The sequence below is a fragment of the Pseudophryne corroboree genome, chromosome 3, assembly GCF_028390025.1.
Source record: "Pseudophryne corroboree isolate aPseCor3 chromosome 3, aPseCor3.hap2, whole genome shotgun sequence".
NCBI classification, from domain to species: domain Eukaryota; kingdom Metazoa; phylum Chordata; class Amphibia; order Anura; family Myobatrachidae; genus Pseudophryne; species Pseudophryne corroboree.
In genome coordinates, this window is record NC_086446.1 from 178189787 (window position 1) to 178209442 (window position 19656).

Genomic DNA, 19656 nt, shown 5'->3' on the forward strand with positions numbered 1-19656 from the left:
ACAACATTCAACCTATAGAGTATGCTGAGACAGTGCTTTGGCCTATAATGTCTGATTTGCGATGAACATTTCACACATGCATGTACCTGCGTCTTTGTACATTGATGTTTGGATGCGATTGAGGTTCTGCTGGGTAGATGAAGAAGACACAAACAAATCGTGAAAGTGACATATAAAATTTTCATGATCTACATATTCCTATCATTTTCTGAACATTGTTTCCATTTCTGGAATGTATGCTAGGTCTGTTTAATAATTGAACAAGGGTTATAAGTAGTGTCCTTCCTAAATAACATAAACCTTCGGAGTTCGGGGAGAGCCACTCATAAACCTTTCTTCCACATATATTAATGAGCTCTTTATCTGCAATGTGTGAATAGCCAAACAAATCGTGAAAGTGACATATAAAATTTTCATGATCTACATATTCCTATCATTTTCTGAACATTGTTTCCATTTCTGGAATGTATGCTAGGTCTGTTTAATAATTGAACAAGGGTTATAAGTAGTGTCCTTCCTACATAACATAAACCTTCGGAGTTCGGGGAGAGCCACTCATAAACCTTTCTTCCACATATATTAATGAGCTCTTTATCTGCAATGTGTGAATAGCCATTGTCTGATTGTTCCTGATTACCTCCAAACTCCATAACTACTAGACCTTTGATTTTTCTCTGACTTTAACAAACTGATCGGCTAATCCTGGGATCCTATAAGGAAATCACTCCTTCCTCCAGAACCAGTTCCAGTCCCACACTCGACTCCTCATAAAAAAAACCTCGCAAAAATAGAATATCCTGAAAAAAATGTTTGTCAGCGGGAAAGAGAGAAAAGAGAAATAGAACAAAACAACTCTTGTTCATAACAAATCAATTACAATGACTGGTCTTTCTGCAACACTTTAGTACTACGCTCAGGTAGTGTCCAACAGTGCCGCCTCTCAGTCTTCACGGAACAGAGTCTCTGGTGATACGAGGTTCTCTTTGCCTTGCTCTTTGGACACACAGTTCACTTGGAACACACAGTTCACTTTGCTCTCCACCTTGCTCTTTGAACACACAGTTCACTTGGAACACACAGTTCACTTCGAACACACAGTTCACTTCGAACACACAGTTCACAAATTCGATGAATGTGAGCAATAAACTACTTTGTCACGAGTTCTCTCCGGATCAGCGACCTTCTTGCAGTGGGACGAGTGGACCCAAGTCTCTCTTTCGGCGACCTTTAGTGCTGTCAACAAATCTTGGTATGGTCCTTCCCACCTGTCTATTAGGCAACCTGAGCGTAAGGACAATCACACAGTCTCTTGGTTCATAATCAAGACAGTAAGCATTTTGCATACCAGCAATCAACAGTTTCAAGTTCTTTTGTCAAGTTCTCAAATGCTGGCTCATCTCAAGAAGGTACTGTACTGTCACCTCATTGGTGTATTTCTGATCATTGTGCGGATCAATCATGACATGAGGTTGTCTTCCAAAAACAACCCAAAAAGACACAAATACCAAAACAAAAACAAATTTCGAAGAGGGTGATTCGTCGAGTGAAGATCTTGGAGTGGTTCCGAAGCTACATAATACTAGTGGCAGTATCTATGATCACAATAGTAAAATTTCAAGCTTTGCTCCTACTTCTAGGGGTACCATTATCTACACACAAATTTCTGCACAATTTTCCTTTGCGGTAAACACAGCAGCATCCGTGGCGGCAGGAAATGCCTCTACCCAGTTTGAGAAAACATCAGTGCACACCAATACATAACAATAATTCCTAAAGGGTGTTAACTGTACGAAGTCAATTTGTATTTCCTGAAAAGATACGTCTGCAGGAGGGATATGGGATGGCTCTGTTGGTATTGCTTTACCAATACTCTTCCTCAAGCAAACAAGACAGGTCATTGCTCTCTTACCTGCATGAGAATAGATTCCTGGCGCACACCAGTAGGCTCTCATCAGCCTGCACCTACCCTCTTTGCCTAGATGAGTCAGACCGTGTGCCACCTCAGCTAGACTTGGAAGGTATGCTCTGGGGGCTACTGGCTTACCGTGTCCACCTGCCCACAGTCCTGAGGACTCCTGGCCATACCCCTTTGTCCTCCAGACTGCCTCTTCCTGCAGGGAACACAAATTTTTGTATCTTAATTTAACTATCGTGTGTTTGCAATGTAGAGTACCATGAGCATAACTCAAAAAAAAAAGAAAAAAGACCTCTAGAGGAGAGAAAGAAGAAGAAAATGAAAAAGAAAATGTCAGGTTTGCCATTCACCAACAGGCATATCAGTGTCTATACAAAATTTTCCTTCACCAGTATTCCCATTCTCCACCCTTTGTGCATGAGAAGGCACACTGCAGTAATACTGGTGTCATCGTGCTGTTGAGATATACTGGGTTTGGGCAGAACTCTGAAGGACCTAGGCATGTGGAGTTTGAACTGCACTTGGGTCCATGTATTGTACCACCCTGTGTGAACGCAAAAGATGAAGAGGAAACTGTAGAGAAACAGACTAGAGGTTGGTAACAGATGAGTTTGTAGAGGTGGAGAAGATTTTATAAAAATTTGACAACTGGATTGGGCACTACGGGGAAGTGATTCTCTACTTGGTCTACTCCCCTTAAAAAAAAAAATTCTGTGTGTCTTATCTCTACTGGAACTATACCAGCCATCAATCCAGTGTCCTGTCCATCCTAAGTTCATAGGGAACCCGGTATCTGTGAGATAATTTTCTCTACCTGTGATGGACATGCATCTAGAACAGTGAAATGTAACATAAGTAAGTTGCATTTATTCTGTTCTTCCCATTAACCGAATCTGTGTTTTCTATATGGCTTATTATTCCTTACTATATGTCCCTTGGTCCCGTCTATGTGTTTAATAATGTGGCTTGTGTTTTCTGCCTAGGGGATCTATATTGACTATGTGTCCTACTACTCCTACAATCTCTGGCAAAATGCCCTTCCTTCCTACAAGTTTAACATATTATTGACCATTAGGAATCTGGGGTTTGGACTGATGGGTCTTTCCTGTATGTGCCAGTATACTTACTGTCCTCAACCTCTCCACCTGTTGTTCTCTGCGCCTAGCACTATTCTTGTGATGTCCAATAGCACACTATCTAAGATTAGCTACTGTGGCCTTTCCAATTTTGCAAAGAAGTCTGCACCCTGACACTCAATGCCTTATTGAGCCCGTCCATTTGCACAGAGACAGCCACCTCCCATTTGCCGAATTAGTGTTTACCAGTGGTCTTATCCAGATGGAGAGTTTTCTATTACTGCAAGAGACAAAAACACAAACAAAAAATTTAACAAGCTTCTAGGTCATGCAAAGTATTTCATTCAATTCTTCTCATCCCGTATTAAGGGTCTGTACATGGTCCAACAAACATTTCCAAGCTCATCTTTACTAGGGGCATTACTAGGAATGAATACTTCTTATATGGTAACTGAAAGAAATACCCTGGGGTTACCTTGTCTCTGTCCGCTTTCCTACTGGCAAATACTAATGTGCGGACAGGTTTTTCTCCATTTCTGACGTTACTTTCTTGATTTTTTTATTTTTTTTATTTTGGGGTTTTACTATATATGTACACGAATGATGCCATACTTACCTGTTCCATTGGTCTCAACCACTTCCCCCACAGGCTACTGCTCTTCTTTTACTGGTTGGATACTCCTCTGGGTGCATGAGAAATGGCTGAAAACGATCAGGTCACCTTCTCCTCCTAAATAAAACTTCAACATTCATTAGTACATATATAGGTTACAGTCATATTTTTCATATATTTATTATTTTCTATAGTTTGTATGCTGGCCGTAACTGCTTCCACATCTACATAAGGTGGTGTACTTGCATTCTCTTTTTTTTCTACTTATTTATTGTTGCTACAAGTTCAAACAGTTCTTATATTTCCATTCTTGTCTTATATGACTTTGGTTAAACATACCACCTGCAATACCTTAGGATCAAACTCACCAAGACCTCTTGCTGTCACAGGTTTAAACAATTTGTATGTCTGACCCTTTTGTTTTCGGGATTTTATCAGACATATTTTTATCCTTAAGTTCTGCAATACCTCTGGTTCAAAGCTGCCCACTTTAGGGAATGGTACCCAATCTTTGTCAGTCATACATACCCATTCAGACAAAAAGTCTTCCGTGTGTGATCCATATTTACCACACGTAATAAACCTCGCTGACCCCCTGGGCCGCGGCACCTCAACCTGAACCCTAGTTACCAAATGCCCACTGCTTGTGCAATTGGATCCCATCGCGGACTTTTTCCTTTTTTACGAAATCCCCAATGCACACCGCAGATAGACGGTGAAAGTTCTTAGAGCGTTTTTACCCACTCCTCCGCCGAGTACCACGACTCACTCCAATAGTGATCACCGCGAACCCAGTGAGGCCCCTATCTGTTAGGGTCTCCTGCCCTGTGCTGCCACGTCGTCATGGCAACCGGGAGACAAGTGCTAGCGGAGTAACCTGAGCGCAGCTGATACTCCGGTTCGGGTCTTTTGCTGTGCAGTGGTTACAGGCATGGGATCCGGTGCTGGTTTTTGTGCTCACAGTCTGTGAGGTCTGAGGGGGGCGTGGACAGCACCTGCTTTATAAGGCCTCTTCTCAGGTTAAGCAGATGCTGCTGAATCTTTGTTGGTTAGTCAGTTCCTGAAAGTTAGCCAGTACTGTGTAGCTTTGTATTTTGTTGTTGCTTACTGCAAATAGGCCTGGGCATTTGGTACTACACTCTGCCAATCCAGACCTAGCAGTAAGACTGGAGTCAGTCGTTTAGCCTGCTGAGGTTCTTTTGCTATTCTGTGAACCCAGCAGGTTTGTGGCTGTACTTTCAGACCTGCCTGCATAATCCTCTCTCACTGTGCAGGGCGTCCATGTGTTAGTTTAGTGGCAGTAAGCTGAACCTGGGCCCTGCAAGTGAGAATTAGGATTGTGGAGACTCTCCTTGTGTCTATTATTCCATCTCTGACCAAGGAGTTTACTGCCACACCCGTTGGTAACCCTTTAGGGTTTTGCTGTTGCCCTTAGCAACAGCATTTCGGGTTCTCTACGTATTAAAACACAACATCTTGCTCTTTCCATCTGAGCATTTCTAATACTAGGGAGACACCCAGTTTCTTAGCCTCTGGGCTTCTCTGTTCACTCTGTGTTGGTTTTGTTACCCTATCACCTTCTGTGTACGTTATGTCATATTTCCCAGTCTGTCTGTGAGTTCATTTGTTTTGCATCCCTCTCTGTTCAGACACCAGTACATTCCTGCAGGCACTGGTGTGTATAACAGTTCAAACACCAGTACATTCCTGCAGGCACTGGTGTGCATAACATATTCAGCAGCCCAATACTCCTGTTGAAATTTTGTGGGAATATGGAGCATACCCCTCAAAATACGTTGCAACAGGTGGTCGATCAGGTGCAGGTCCTGACTCGTCAATTTAATGATTTGTCCATTAAAATGCACACCTCCCAGGCCGCTGGCGGAGCTCCCGCAGCAGCACCTTCAGGGGTTAAGGAGCCGAAAGTAAATCTTCCGGATCGTTTTTCTGGAGATCGCTCGCAGTTCTTTTGTTTCAAGGAGAGCTGCAAGTTATATTTCCAGCTTAGGCCTCAGTCTTCTGGGTCAGAGATTCAGCGGGTGGGCATAGTGATTTCCTTGCTACAAGGAGACCCACAGGTCTGGGCATATGGGTTGCAGCCTGACTGTCCGTCGCTTAAAAGTGTTGATGCTTTTTTTACGGCACTGGGCATGTTGTATGATGACCCTGACAAGACGGCCTCAGCCGAGGCTCAGATTTCGATCCTTAAGCAAGGGCGAAGGCCAGTTGAGGTTTACTGTACGGAGTTTCGGAGGTTGGCCCATGATACCCAGTGGAATGACCCAGCCCTGAGACACCAGTACCGAAGAGGTCTTTCTAACCAGATAAAAGACCAACTGGTACAATATCCCTTGCCTGATAGCTTGGATCAGCTCATGCAGTTATCCATCCGGGTGGATAGACGGCTGAGAGAGCGTAGGCTTGAAAGGGAGACCGAGGTTTCCTTCTTTCCCAAGGGAACCTCAGACTCTGAGGAATTTTCCGAGGAGCCTATGCAGATTGGGGCTACCCGCCTCTCCTCGCGTGAGAAGACGCGGAGGAGACAGCAGGGGTTGTGTTTGTACTGTGGGAATAAGGGTCATGTGGTAGTATCATGCCCAGAAAAGCCGGAAAACTTCAGGGCCTGAGGGTGATGGGAAATATCCTGTCAGGCCAGAAGTCAGAATTTCCCAAGAAGACTTTTATCATTCCGGTGACCTTGAAGATCCTCGGTCAAACTGTCAAGACTGAGGCCTTTGTGGACAGTGGGGCTGACGGGGTTTTTATGGACCGCCAATTCGCCCTGAAACACTCTGTTTCCTTAGTACCCTTGGCGTCGGAAATTGAGATTTGTGGGTTAAACGGGGAACCATTATCCCAGGGTAAAATTACCTCTTGCACTAGCCAGATTTCTTTGTTTATTGGAGCCACACACTCTGAAAAATTGTCCTTTTATGTGACTGTCTGTACTTTTGCCCCATTGGTGTTGGGGTTACCCTGGTTAAGGGCCCACAATCCTCAATTTGACTGGGTCTCTGGGGAGATTCTTAGTTGGGGTACTGATTGTTTCAGGAGTTGCTTGAGCCTTCCAGTCAGGCTCTCGCAGCTAAGTTTGCCAGGATTGCCAGGGTGTTATGCAGATTTTGCGGACGTGTTCTCCAAAAAAGTTGCAGAGGTACTACCTCCCCATCGCCCCTATGACTGTGCCATTGATTTGTTGCCGAATGCTAAGCTTCCCAAGAGCAGGTTGTACTCCCTGTCACGTCCTGAGACTCAGGCTATGGCAGAGTACATTCAGAAGAACTTGGCTAAAGTATTTATCAGACCTTCACAGTCTCCAGTTGGGTCGGGGTTCTTCTTCGTGGGTAAAAAGGACGGTTCATTGCGACCCTGCATCGACTTCAGGGAATTGAACCGTATCACGATTAAAAACTCATACCCACTGCCTCTCATTTCGGTCTTGTTTGACCAGCTTCGTACTGCCACCATTTTTTCTAAGATTGACCTACGCGGTGCGTACAATCTAATCCGAATAAGAGAGGGGGATGAATGGAAGACTGCCTTTAATACCCACTCAGGGCATTATGAATATTTGGTGATGCCTTTTGGGCTCTGTAATGCCCCGGCAGTCTTCCAGGATTTCATGAACGATGTGCTCAGGGAATATTTGGATAGATTCTTAGTTGTATACTTAGATGACATCCTAATCTTCTCCCATTCCCTGGAGGAACATCGGAAGCATGTACACTTAGTCCTCCAGAAACTCAGAGACTACCGGCTTGGGGCGAAGCTGGAGAAGTGCGAATTTGAAGTTCAGCAAATCGCATTTCTAGGATATATTATCTCCCCAGAAGGTTTCCAAATGGAGGGTTCCAAGGTACAGGCAGTCCTGGATTGGGTGCAGCCCACTAGTTTGAAGGCGCTTCAGCGTTTCCTGGGCTTTGCAAATTTTTATAGACGATTTATCGCTGGATTTTCGTCTATAGTGGCGCCCTTGGTGGCACTCACTAAGAAAGGGGCGGATGTTGCTCACTGGTCTCGTGAGGCCAAAGCGGCTTTTGCCCGTCTCAAAAGGGCATTTGTCTCGGCCAAGGTGCTGCGACACCCAGATCCAGAGCGTCCTTTTGTGGTGGAGGTGGATGCCTCTGAGATGGGTATTGGGGCAGTGCTCTCTCAGATGGGAGTGTCTGATAATCGCCTTCATCCCTGTGCTTACTTTTCCCGTAAATTTTCGCCTGCCGAGATGAATTATGACGTGGGTAACCGGGAATTGTTGGCTATTAAGGATGCACTCGAGGAGTGGAGACACTGGCTTGAGGGGGCTAAGTTTGTGGTCTCAATTCTCACCGACCATACGAATTTGGCATATTTAGAGTCAGCGAAGCGTCTCAATGCCAGGCAGGCACGATGGGCTTTGTTTTTTGCTCGCTTTAATTTTTTGATAACATATCGCCCTGGGTCAAAAAACATCAAGGCTGATGCGCTCTCGCGGAGTTTTGCTCCAATCCAGGAGACCACCGAGGAGCCGTTGCCCATTGTGTCCCCATCATGTATTAAAGTGGGCATTACCCAGGACCTCTTGTCATTAGTCCTTAGAGCACAGGAGCAGGCTCCTCCAGACCTTCCGGTAGGTCTTTTGTTTGTGCCTCCTAGGTTAAGACAGCGAGTGTTCCTGGAATTCCATGCCAAGAAGTCGGCAGGTCACCCGGGTATTGCCAGAACTCGGGAGTTGCTATCTAGGGCGGTGTGGTGGCCCTCGGTGGCTAAGGATGTGGATCAGTGGGTTCGGGCATGTGACATCTGTGCCCGAAATAAGACTCCTAGAGGGGTTCCTGTTGGCCCATTACATCCACTCTCTATTCCATCTAAGCCATGGACCCACATTTCAATGGATTTTGTTGTGGACTTGCCCAAATCCTCTGGGATGACAGCCATCTGGGTTGTCGTTGACAGGTTTTCGAAGATGGCGCACTTCGTTCCACTGGTTGGGCTGCCATCGGCCAGACGCCTGTCTGAATTATTTATGCTGCATGTTGTGCGCCTCCACGGGTTGCCACTTGATGTGGTCTCTGACCGCGGATCCCAGTTTGTGGCCAAATTCTGGAGGGCATTTTGTTCCGATCTCCAGATTTCTGTCAGCTTGTCGTCAGGCTACCATCCGCAGTCTAATGGGCAGACTGAAAGGGTGAACCAGACCTTGGAGCAGTTCCTCAGGTGTTATGACTGACTGGGTTGCTCATCTGTCAATGGCGGAGTTTGCCTATAACAACGCGGCTCACTCTGCTACAGGGATCTCTCCCTTCCTTTGTGTGTATGGGCATCATCCTAAGGCCAATTCTTTTGACCCCCTGGACTCCACGCCTGGTGGTTCCTCTGTCGTTTCGGTCCTTAGAGGTATTTGGAGGAAAGTGAAGAAAGCCCTTGTGTCTGTGTCATTAGTGACCAAAAGGGTTTTTGATAAGCGGAAAAGACCCTGCAGCTTCAAATTAGGAGACTTCGGGGTAAATTTACTAAGCTCCCGATTTTGACCGAGATGGAGTTTTTTCATCAAAGTGTCATCTCGGTCAATCTCGGTCATTTACTAAACACTAATCACGGCAGTGATGAGGGCATTCGTATTTTTTTGCAAGTTCATGTAAAAAATTACGAATGAATACACCATCGGTCAAATTACGCCTGTTTAGATACGAATCTCGGTCATTTACTAACCATTCGTAATTGTATTTGCTGCCGTGAAAATGCTATTGCGGGCGCAAAAAATTACGAGTCGCATTTTTTGGCTAAAAAAAAACGCGCCAGCCTTTGAAAACCGCGTTTACATGTGAACTTAATTATCCATTACTCCCACCTGATTTTTTGGGCCTATAAAAGTGTTTCAGCCACATTATGAACTACTCTCACTCTGAAATGGCGGCTGTAGTGTGTGGCAATGGTTTTTTGTTGGCTGTGGGATACGTTAGACTGCTCCATGAGGCTTCCAGGAATCAGGACCAGGTAAGTGAACATGGCCAACAGGTTGTCCAGGTTCCGCGGAGGCTGCGCCAGCCTCGTTTATTTAGAGGGCGTTTAAACTTAAATGCATTGTCCGATGATAGGGTCATACAGATGTTCCGCCTAAATAGAAACAACATTTTCCACCTGTATGACCTTGTCAAACTGGGCATAGACCCTGAGACAGCACGCTCTCGCTCTGTCTCAGGCCTACACAAACTCCTGGCTGTGTTACACTTTATGGCTACTGGGAGCTTCCAGGCTGTGGCAGGCGACGTCATTGGGATCTCACAGCCCACCTTTTCAAGATATTTGTGGCAGGTGAGTCTAAAAAAACCTATGCGGTTATGGCTAAGTGTTGCTTCTGGAAGTTGAAACACCACAGTATTGTAGAGAATACCTAACATGACACTCACCTTAGCTTCTTTAATGTCCACTCAGGTTTTGGATGTGTTGGAGCCACACATTAAAGCCTCAATCTGCTTCCCTACTGAGGAGTCGGAGTGGAGTGCTGTCAGGGTAGCTTTCTATGAGCTTGCAGGCATGCCCAATGTGCTGGGGGCCATAGATTGCACACACGTTCAGCTGAGATCACCTAAGGGCCGCCAGTATATCTATACTAATAGGCATCTGGATCAATCAACTAATGTCCAGGTGGTCTGTGATGCAAAATTAAAAATTATGAGTGTTGTTGCAGGTTACCCTGGTGGCTGCCATGACTCCTTCATCCTCAGTCAGTCATCGCTCTTCGATAAATTTGAGGATGGACAAATGCCTGATGGCTGGCTGTTGGGTATGTTGAAAATGTTATGTGTGTATGTCTTTTAACCACAGGCTAGATTTTGGAGGAGGTGTTCGAATAATCTAACATATGTCCTAATGTTGACTATATTTGTTTTTCAGGTGATGGTGGTTACGGCTGCTACTCTTGGCTCCTTACTCCATTGTCCCAACCTGATTCTCCTGCTGAACACAGTTATAATCATGCACATAAGGCTACGCGGAATGTGATAGAAAGATGTTTTGGGGTGCTGAAGTCACGTTTTCGGTGTCTTGATAAATCTGCAGGCCTTTTGTTGTATAGTCCCTCAAAGGTGACTCGGATTGTGTTCTGCTGCTGTTTTCTCCATAATCTGTGTTTAAGTCAAGATCTTGCACATGGTGAGGGAGAAATCAGTCAGCAAGCAGAGGAGTTAGAAACATCTGGTGACAGTGTGAGTACAAATGTAGGGAGGCAGGTACGGCAACAAGTGATCCTGCGTTATTTTTCAGGTTAGTTTTATTAGGCTGTAATTATCCTTCACTAAACACTTTGCTCTACTTTCTAGTGTGTGTTTTGTTACTTACTGTTTGTTGTTTATAGTGGTGTGTCCATTGTGCTTAGTTGATGCTAAAAAAACATTTACAGTCATTACCCTTGAAAAACATAACTCCATACATACAGACCAGCTTCATACATTTTTGAGACGGACACAGGAATGTGTTTTGGATTCAAATTCTTTTATTTTTTTGAACAAAAAGTTTCCTTTATTTTTTTTCTCTTGTGTGTGCTGGGTGCTGGCTCACTGGCACGTGCTCTTGCAGAACGCCGTACAGGGGAGGTTACTGGCGTTTGAACAGGGGTTGTGGTCCCCGAGCTGGAGGTAACTTGCTGAGCACCCATAATAGCAATATTGCTGCTCAGATTATTTAAACTGGCAATCAGCTGAGTGTTTGTAGCAGTGTGGCTGGCTACTATCCTGGATAAGGCCTCATTCACCACTTGATTGTGTTGTATTATCTGCACGAGTGCCTGCTGATGTCGCTGTTGTTCATCTATAATGCGTGATAAATTGCCATTCATGTGCCTGTTTTCCGCCCTAATTTGCTCCATTGAGGTAGCCATTCTCCCTACTTGTACTATTAGTCTGCCCGAGTTGCGACTAAGACGCGGTAGATGATGGGGCAGACTGGCAAGGTGTTGTGTATGTTGTGTGAGGGTTGCCTTGCTTTGGGCCTGTTGGCTTGTCCAACTTGCAAAAAAATCATCAGGAATTTGGCTTGGGGGCGGAGCTTGTGCCAGTTGGGGACTGCTGGATGGTTGGGGTATATTCTGCAACTGGATTGGAATGCTTGGATCAACAGCTGTAAGTTGCAGTGTGAATGATGGCTGTTGTTCTGGTCCCTGCTGGTCGTCGGCGGACATCAAGTTGTGCTCTGTATGGGGTAGGCAACATGCAATGTTGTATTTGATTAAATTTGGCAAAGGCTAATGCAACACATTAATACATTCCTAATACTACATTATGGTATTATTAGCTCTTGTTTTTGTCTACGTTACCAATTTTGAACTTTTTAAAAACAAAAACCCAACACAGGTGCAAACATTGACAAATTTGCATATTCCTCACCTAACTAACTTCCCTCCACAACATTACACTGTTAGATTCCCTCCCCTCACCACGATATAGACTACTTACCTCTATAGTCCAGAGGAGCAGAGCAAGTAAGCCATATACATACTGGACAGGGCCGATGTGTGAATACTATAATGGCTTTTGGTTTTTGTTCTCAAATTCAATTGGATTAATATTTTGAAAAAATGATAACGTGTGTGTGCTTAATGTATACTCAATTCATATATTTTCATACAACTAGGTTGTCTAGACCATCCACTAAGACCTTATTTCTTTTAAGTAAAGCACCTTGAGCAATTGAAGACGTTACATCACATTGATTGTTGTGTAAAACATGTAAACTCCAAACAAACTAACATCATCAAAAGTCTACTGTGTATATTCTTGCTTATGTGTTTTTTGACAAAATTTACTCACCAGATAACTGAGGTGATCTGGGCTCATCACTCTGCGAACTCGCCAGTAGTGCCAGTGGTGGCTGGGGTGACACTGCCGATATCCTTCGCCTGGGTGGGGATGATGGAGGTGCTGAATCAGAGCCAAGACGCCGGTTCTTAGTTGGCCTCCTGGGTAAGTGGCCCGAGACCTGTGATGGCCGCCTTACACGAGGTCGGCTTCCAGAAGCAGAACCTAGGTGCAAAATTTGAAATTAATATTTTGTACTTCTATGTGTTTTCAGAATATGTGACTACAGTGAAGACTTACCTGCCATACCGGCATCATCATGACTGGTCTGAGGCCTGTCTGGGCGGCTGGTCTGTGTGACTGTGGAAAAAGTGACACCAACATTATTACCCTGTTTGTTTTTAAAGGACCCAGTGAAAACCATTAATGTACTGTAAGCATCTATTTGGTTTGGTTGCCACAACAAAATTAAGCTTAAGAGCTTCTATATTTTTGATTTTGAGTTGAATATCAAAATGTACTTCATGTGGCACACAATAAATTTATAAGCAGAACAATTTGTGACTCACATATTGCAGAGATTCAGTCCTTTAAAGTTTAAAAATAGTGTAATGTTTTAAAAATTGCCAAGCTATTTTTTTTTATTTTTAAAAAAAAGCAGTTTGTTTTTAAAAAACAAACACACATGTTCCAGCATTAACGCCAAAAATTTTGTTTAAAAAAAAAAAAAAAAAACACTGCACATGTTTATTTAAAAAAAAAAAAAAAAAATACTGCAAGGATCCAAAAATACATAAAAAACACAAACACACCTTAAGGGAGCATAGGCCTGCAATCTTTTTTGGAAAAAATATATAAACCTTAAAACTTTAAATAAAAAACATTATTAATTTTGCAGACATTTTAACGACAATATTACTTTAAAAACTTACCATCCTGCGTGGGTCGGTCCGAATCACGGACATGAGTAGCAGACACCACTTCGCCAGGAATCAATGCCCGCACAGGCTCCTCCCAGTCCCGATAGTTTGCCCGGAAAGGGGGGCCACCTCGTGCCTGGTCCTGGGCCCAAAAATACGGGGGACAAAAAGAGTAGGGGTCCCCCGTATTTTTTAAACCAGCACCGGCCTCCACTAGCTGGACAGATAATGCCACAGCCGGGGGTCACTTTTATATAGTGCCCTGCGGCCGGGGCATCAAAAATCCAACTAGTCACCCCTGGCCGGGGTACCCTGGGGGAGTGGGGACCCCTTCAATCAAGGGTTCCCCCCCCCCAGCCACCCAAGGGCCAGGGGTGAAGGCCGAGGCTGTCCCCCCCCCATCCAATGGGCTGCGGATGGGAGGGCTGATAGGCTTTGTTGTCAAATAAAAGATATTGTTTTTAGTAGCAGTACTACAAGTCCCAGCAAGCCTCCCCCGCATGCTGGTACTTGGAGAACCACAAGTATCAGCATGCGGCGGAAAAACTGGGCCGCTGGTACCTGTAGTACTATTACTAAAAAAAAACCAAATAAAATACAATACACACACACCGTGAAAGTATAATTTTATTACATACATACACACATACATACAGACTTTCCTTAAGTTCCCACGCAGGTCGGTCCTCTTGTCCATTAGAATCCAAGGGTACCTGTTGTAGAAATTAGCCTCACCAGATCCAGGGGTCCAGCCTCCTCTGCAAATCCCGGGTTAATCAACGTACTTCCAAAAATTTAAAAAACGGTGTCCCGACCACGAACTGAAAGGGGAACCATGTTTGCACATGGGTCACCTTTCCCCGAATGCCAGAAACCCACTTTGACTTCTGCCTAAGTGGGTTTCTTCAGCCAATCAGGTAGTGCCACGTTGTAGCACTCTCCTGATCAGCTGTGTGCTCCTGTCCTCACTGACAGGCAGCACACAGCACTGTTACAATGTAGCGCCTATGCGCTACCTTGTAACCAATGATGGGAACTTTCTTCCCTGCGGTGGACCTAAAGTGACGTCACCGCTGAGCAGAAAGTTCACCGCATTGGTTACAATGTAGCGCATATGCGCTACATTGTAACAGTGCCGTGTGCTGCCTGTCAGTGAGGACAGGAGCACACAGCTGATCAGGAGAGTGCTACAACGTGGCACTCCCTGATCCCTTTACATGTGTTGGCAATTGTTCATTACTCACACCTGACATTTGGTACTTTTAAAAGGGGAGCCAACACATTTCTACACACTCTCAATCTGAAATGGCTGCTACTGTGTGTGGTTCTGCTGTATTGTTTGCTGTAGGATACTTGTCACTGCTTCCTGATGCTACAATAAAACCAAGGCAGGAAAAACAACTGGGTCTGCAGGTTGTATATGTTCCGAGTAGGCTGGCCATGCTTTTTAGTTTATATTGTCCAATGTAACTGCAAAAAACTTGATGTTGACCATGTTATACAGATGGTCACACTAAATGTTCTAAGTGTTTTTCCACGGTATGATTTGGTCAAACGGACCCTACACCCTGACACAGCACACTCTCGCCCTGTCACAATATTCATCTTGGACTATACATTACTGTTTTTTGGGTTTGGGTGTTGCGAATTAACCAATACACATATTTTTTTTTTCACATTTATTGACAACTACTGAACAATATATTCAGAACACATATATTTTACTTTCAACTGGCCAGCATATGATGTGCAGTACAGATTATCTTTTTTTTTTTTGGGTGCTGGGTGCAGAGGCTTGTGGTTGTTCGTGGGTGCGGCTTCGACTTGATCGTCGAACTGGTGATTGTACTGGTGTTTGGGTCGGGGTTGTTGTGCTTGAGCTTGTGGCCACATGTTGTTGTGCCATTGCACTAAAATTTTGGCTCAAAATATTTAAACTGGCCGTTAGCTGGGTATAAGCGGCTGTATTGTTGGCAATGGTTCGCGACAAATTGTCATTTATGACTTGATTATGCTGGATAATCTGTATGAGGGTTTGGTGTTGGCGCAGTTGCTCATCCATGATGCGCTGATGGGTTGCCTGCATTTGAGAATTGTCTGCCCTCATCTGCTCCATTGTGTTTGCTATCCGCCCCACCTGCACGATGAGTCTGGCAGAGTTGCGGCTAACTTTAGGCAAATGATGGGGCAAACTAGACAGGTGTTGTGTTTGGGTGTTGAGACACGCAGAGTGGTGTGCCTGTTGTGCGGCCCAACTTGACCAAAACTCATGCGGAATTTGGCTTGTCCCTGGTGTTGAGGTCATTTGTTGAGTCTGTGAAGCTTGCGGTTGGACTGGATTGTCCTCAGTCATGTTTGCCTGTGTTTGGTCGATGGGCTGCAGGTGTAGAGTATACGTCTCCTGGCCATGGGACTGCTGGCCCTCGTCACTCATGATGGCCGGATCTGTATGGGGTGGGACACAGGAAATATTTTTTACATATGTAGCATTGGTCTTACAATATTTTTCATGCAACATGCATTACTTCATAATATACATTTAAAAGCTAAATGGTTAACTTCTTAAACTTTACTATGTTGGTTACCTCTTAGTGAATTGATGTGGCTAAAAACTGATACTACTAATTTGTGATTTTATGGAGACAATTGTATGTTTCACATTCTAAATTATTGTATACACTCCATGTACTCTTTTTTTATGTCTCAAAGTTAGTTTATCCAACATTCTGATGGTTCCTTTGGCACAACACCAAAAAATATAACCATGTTTGCCACATTAGAATCAGACATTGGGCATGTCAGTCAGTGGATTTAGTAAAGAAGTACACTAAGATTGTTGTCAAAAATTGACAACTTAACCAGGTTATTTAATGTCGGATTTGGCCTTATGTGTTGATTTGGATTTTTAGGGTTTTTTTGATAAAATTTTGATTAACATCTTTTGTGATGTTTTTAGTGTTGTCGAGCATTTTTTTGGTATTAAATTTGTGTTTCAGGACACTGTAATTTCACACATATCATCATAACAATACGCTAACAGCATCTGCTTGCAGTCGATTATTAAATCAAAGTTGATTACAATTTGTTTAATTTTTTTTTCAAGACTAACACTGGGGCAGATGTCAATACCTGGAGAAGGTATAAGTCATTTCTAAAGCAGTGATAGGTTCAAGGTGATCATGACACAAGGCAAGCATGTCCAAAATGTTGAGTCTAAAATTAAGTATAAATTTTGTACTGCTGCCTTTATCATCTTCGACCTAACAGTGTTTTGTCAGTTCCTTATGCCTTCACCTTGTTTTACCTAAATTAAAAAAAAACATTACAAACATTACTCACCAGACAACTGTGGGGAATGTGGATCTACACTTAGGGGGCTTGCCAAAAGTGCCAGTGGTGGCACCGCAGCCACTGCAGAGATGCGCCTTTGGGGGGGTGATGCAGGTGCAGGAGCAGCAGCAGCAGTAGGAGCCTGGACACGGGGCCTCTTGGGTGGCCTTGTAGCCACAGTAATGCTGGCCTGTGATTGGCGCCTTTGTGTGCGTGGAGCAGACGAAGAACCTGTGTGATAGTATTGACATTACATTTCTTGTGTTTTATGTTAATGGCTAAGATGTGGGTACAGAAATAACTTACCTGCATTACCACCATCATCAGCTCTAGGCAGGGTTGGCTGTGGCCTGGATGTGCTGCTTCTCTGGCGTACTGTACAAAGAAGAAGAATGGCGATATGAACATAATTAGACTACTTAAAACACATATGTCGTAGCTTTTCCAAAACACAATATTGCATGATTTTAAAATCTGTTTTTAAATTTTACACTAAAATTACAAACACAAATAGTTGGTTTTGTTAAATATATAATGAAAAAAAAACAACATACAAAAACATCACAAAACAAGGCCATTTTTTTTAGTTTCAAGAAAAAGCACAACAAAAAGAAACTGGAAAAAGAAAAACCAAAAAAAAACAAAAACAACATTATTAATAATTTGATTCTAATTAGTACAAAAACATAACTAACACACACAATACACCAAGCAACCACAACCTGTGTCTCTCAATATGTAGTGCAACTACACTTCCCAGCATGTCCACCAACACATTTGACATTCCCTAAGTTTAAAAATTAGAACAGGCATGATGGGACTTGTAGTTGGACAACAGATGGAAAAACACAGGGTGGATTGGCCTGCACTACATCACCAACCCATTTGTGGACCAACACACAGGAAACATTTTAAAACAAAAGTACAAAGCACAGATGTGAAAAATTAAAGATAACCAAAAAACTCACCATCCGCACTTGGGCGGTCCGAATCTTGGACATGAAGTGCAGAAACCACCTCTGGCGGAATCAGCGAACGTATTGGCTCCTCCCAATCTTTATAAGACGCTCGGAAGGGGTGTCCTCCCCCGGTTTGCCGAGCAGATTTTGCCTCCTTAGCCATCTTGGCCTTCACACGGCGTTTGATGTCATAGAAACGTTTCCTACAGGTGTCCTCGGTCCGCCTCACCACACCCTCACTGTTCACAGCAGCAATAACCTTCCCCCACAGGACACTCTTCCTGCGGGTCGACACCTTTGATGCATCTGAACCCACCAACTGGCGCTGATGCTTCATCAGCTCCCGCACCAGAGCCATGTTTTCTGCGTAACTAAACTTTACATTGCGGCCCGTCCTTGTAGTGGTGCGTGGCTGCGGAGCCACAACACCATCACTATCAGTATCACTAGAAAACGCAGCCGCAACCTCACCCTCCTCCTCACTAACCTCCTCCCTCTCACTCACCTCCTCCCTCTCACTCACCTCCTCCACCTCACTCACCTCCTCCCTCTCACTCACCTCCTCCACCACACTCACCTCTGACTGTGACATAATCTTAAGACAACACAAAAAACACAGATAAAAAAAAACAAATAACACACTCCTCCACTACCACTACACACCACACACACGCAAACAAACACTCACTCACTCACAAACAAGGACTATAGACGAAAAGAAAAGACAAAATACAAAAAACTAAACAGACTTTTAAATAACAGAACAACAAGTATGACAAAACAACTTACACACACAGTACAGCACTCACCAATCACAAAACTCCGCCTCCAAACCTCAACAAACTCCACAGAACTCTCCAACACCAACAACACCTTCCTCTCTCCTCTCCACTAGCTAAACCCACGAGGTGCGGTCGGTTTGGGGCGTATTTATAGTCAAGTACACAGACACTCCTCCACCACGAATACAACCAATCACGGACAAGTGACAAAAACGAAACTTAGGAAAAAAACGCGGCAGTAATGGAAAAACACTGCCGTAACAGACATGTGACGCAGTCGTAAAAAAAAACCCAATAAACACGGCCGCAAAACAACCAAATCGGCCGCATTATACACCAGAAAAACACGAATGACATCGACATCGGACAACACCAAAAATACGAATACGACAGCTTAGTAAATCCATCGTAATCAATTCAAAAAGTTGCAGTTTTACACTGTCGATGTCATTCGTGATTGAACTTTAACCATTTTTCAGAAAATACGAATGTTAGTAAATGTACCCCTTCGTCTGGTTGTCTACCAAGAATTTGAAGTTGAAACAGCCATCTCATAAGTTAGGCCCCCGGTTCATCGGCCCTTATAAGATCACCAGGGTTATCAATCCGGTGGCATTTCAGTTAGATCTGCCCCGTTCTTTGGGTATCAATAAAACATTTCATTGTTCCCTTTTAAAATGGGCGATTAGTAATCCTTCTTCCAGAGGAAGACCTTCCCCTCTTCTGATACGTGGCCAGAGGGAGTTTGTTGTTGAAAGGATTCTTGACTCCAAGATGGTTCGGGGTCGGCTGTCATTTTTGGTGCACTGGAAGGGGTATGGCCCGGAGGAGCGGTCGTGGGTGCGCAGTTGTGATCTTCATGCCCCCAGACTGATACGCTCTTTCTTCTCGCAGTTCCCCGATAAACCCGGTGGAAGGGGTTCTTTGACCCCTCGTCAGAGGGGGGGTACTGTTAGGGTCTCCTGCCCTGTGCTGCCACGTCGTCATGGCAACCGGGAGACAAGTGCTAGCGGAGTAACCTGAGCGCAGCTGATACTCCGGTTCGGGTCTTTTGCTGTGCAGTGGTTACAGGCATGGGATCCGGTGCTGGTTTTTGTGCTCACAGTCTGTGAGGTCTGAGGGGGGCGTGGACAGCACCTGCTTTATAAGGCCTCTTCTCAGGTTAAGCAGATGCTGCTGAATCTTTGTTGGTTAGTCAGTTCCTGAAAGTTAGCCAGTACTGTGTAGCTTTGTATTTTGTTGTTGCTTACTGCAAATAGGCCTGGGCATTTGGTACTACACTCTGCCAAT

The 19656-nt window shown here is 44.3% G+C and overlaps 1 protein-coding gene across 1 annotated transcript in view; it reads right to left on the reverse strand.

Moving 5' to 3' along the window:
• LOC135057226 (uncharacterized) overlaps positions 1–12935 on the reverse strand; it is a 29536-nt gene extending 16601 nt beyond the window's left edge. Inside the window, exons 1-3 of the mRNA XM_063963119.1 lie at positions 12676–12935; positions 12388–12600; positions 11090–11770 (exon numbers count right to left, since the gene is read on the reverse strand). Of these exons, the coding sequence (XP_063819189.1) occupies positions 11090–11770; positions 12388–12600; positions 12676–12799 (1018 nt within the window). The 5' untranslated portion in view covers positions 12800–12935. The remainder of the gene's footprint in view (positions 1–11089; positions 11771–12387; positions 12601–12675) is intronic.
• Between the last annotated feature and the right edge of the window lie 6721 nt (positions 12936–19656).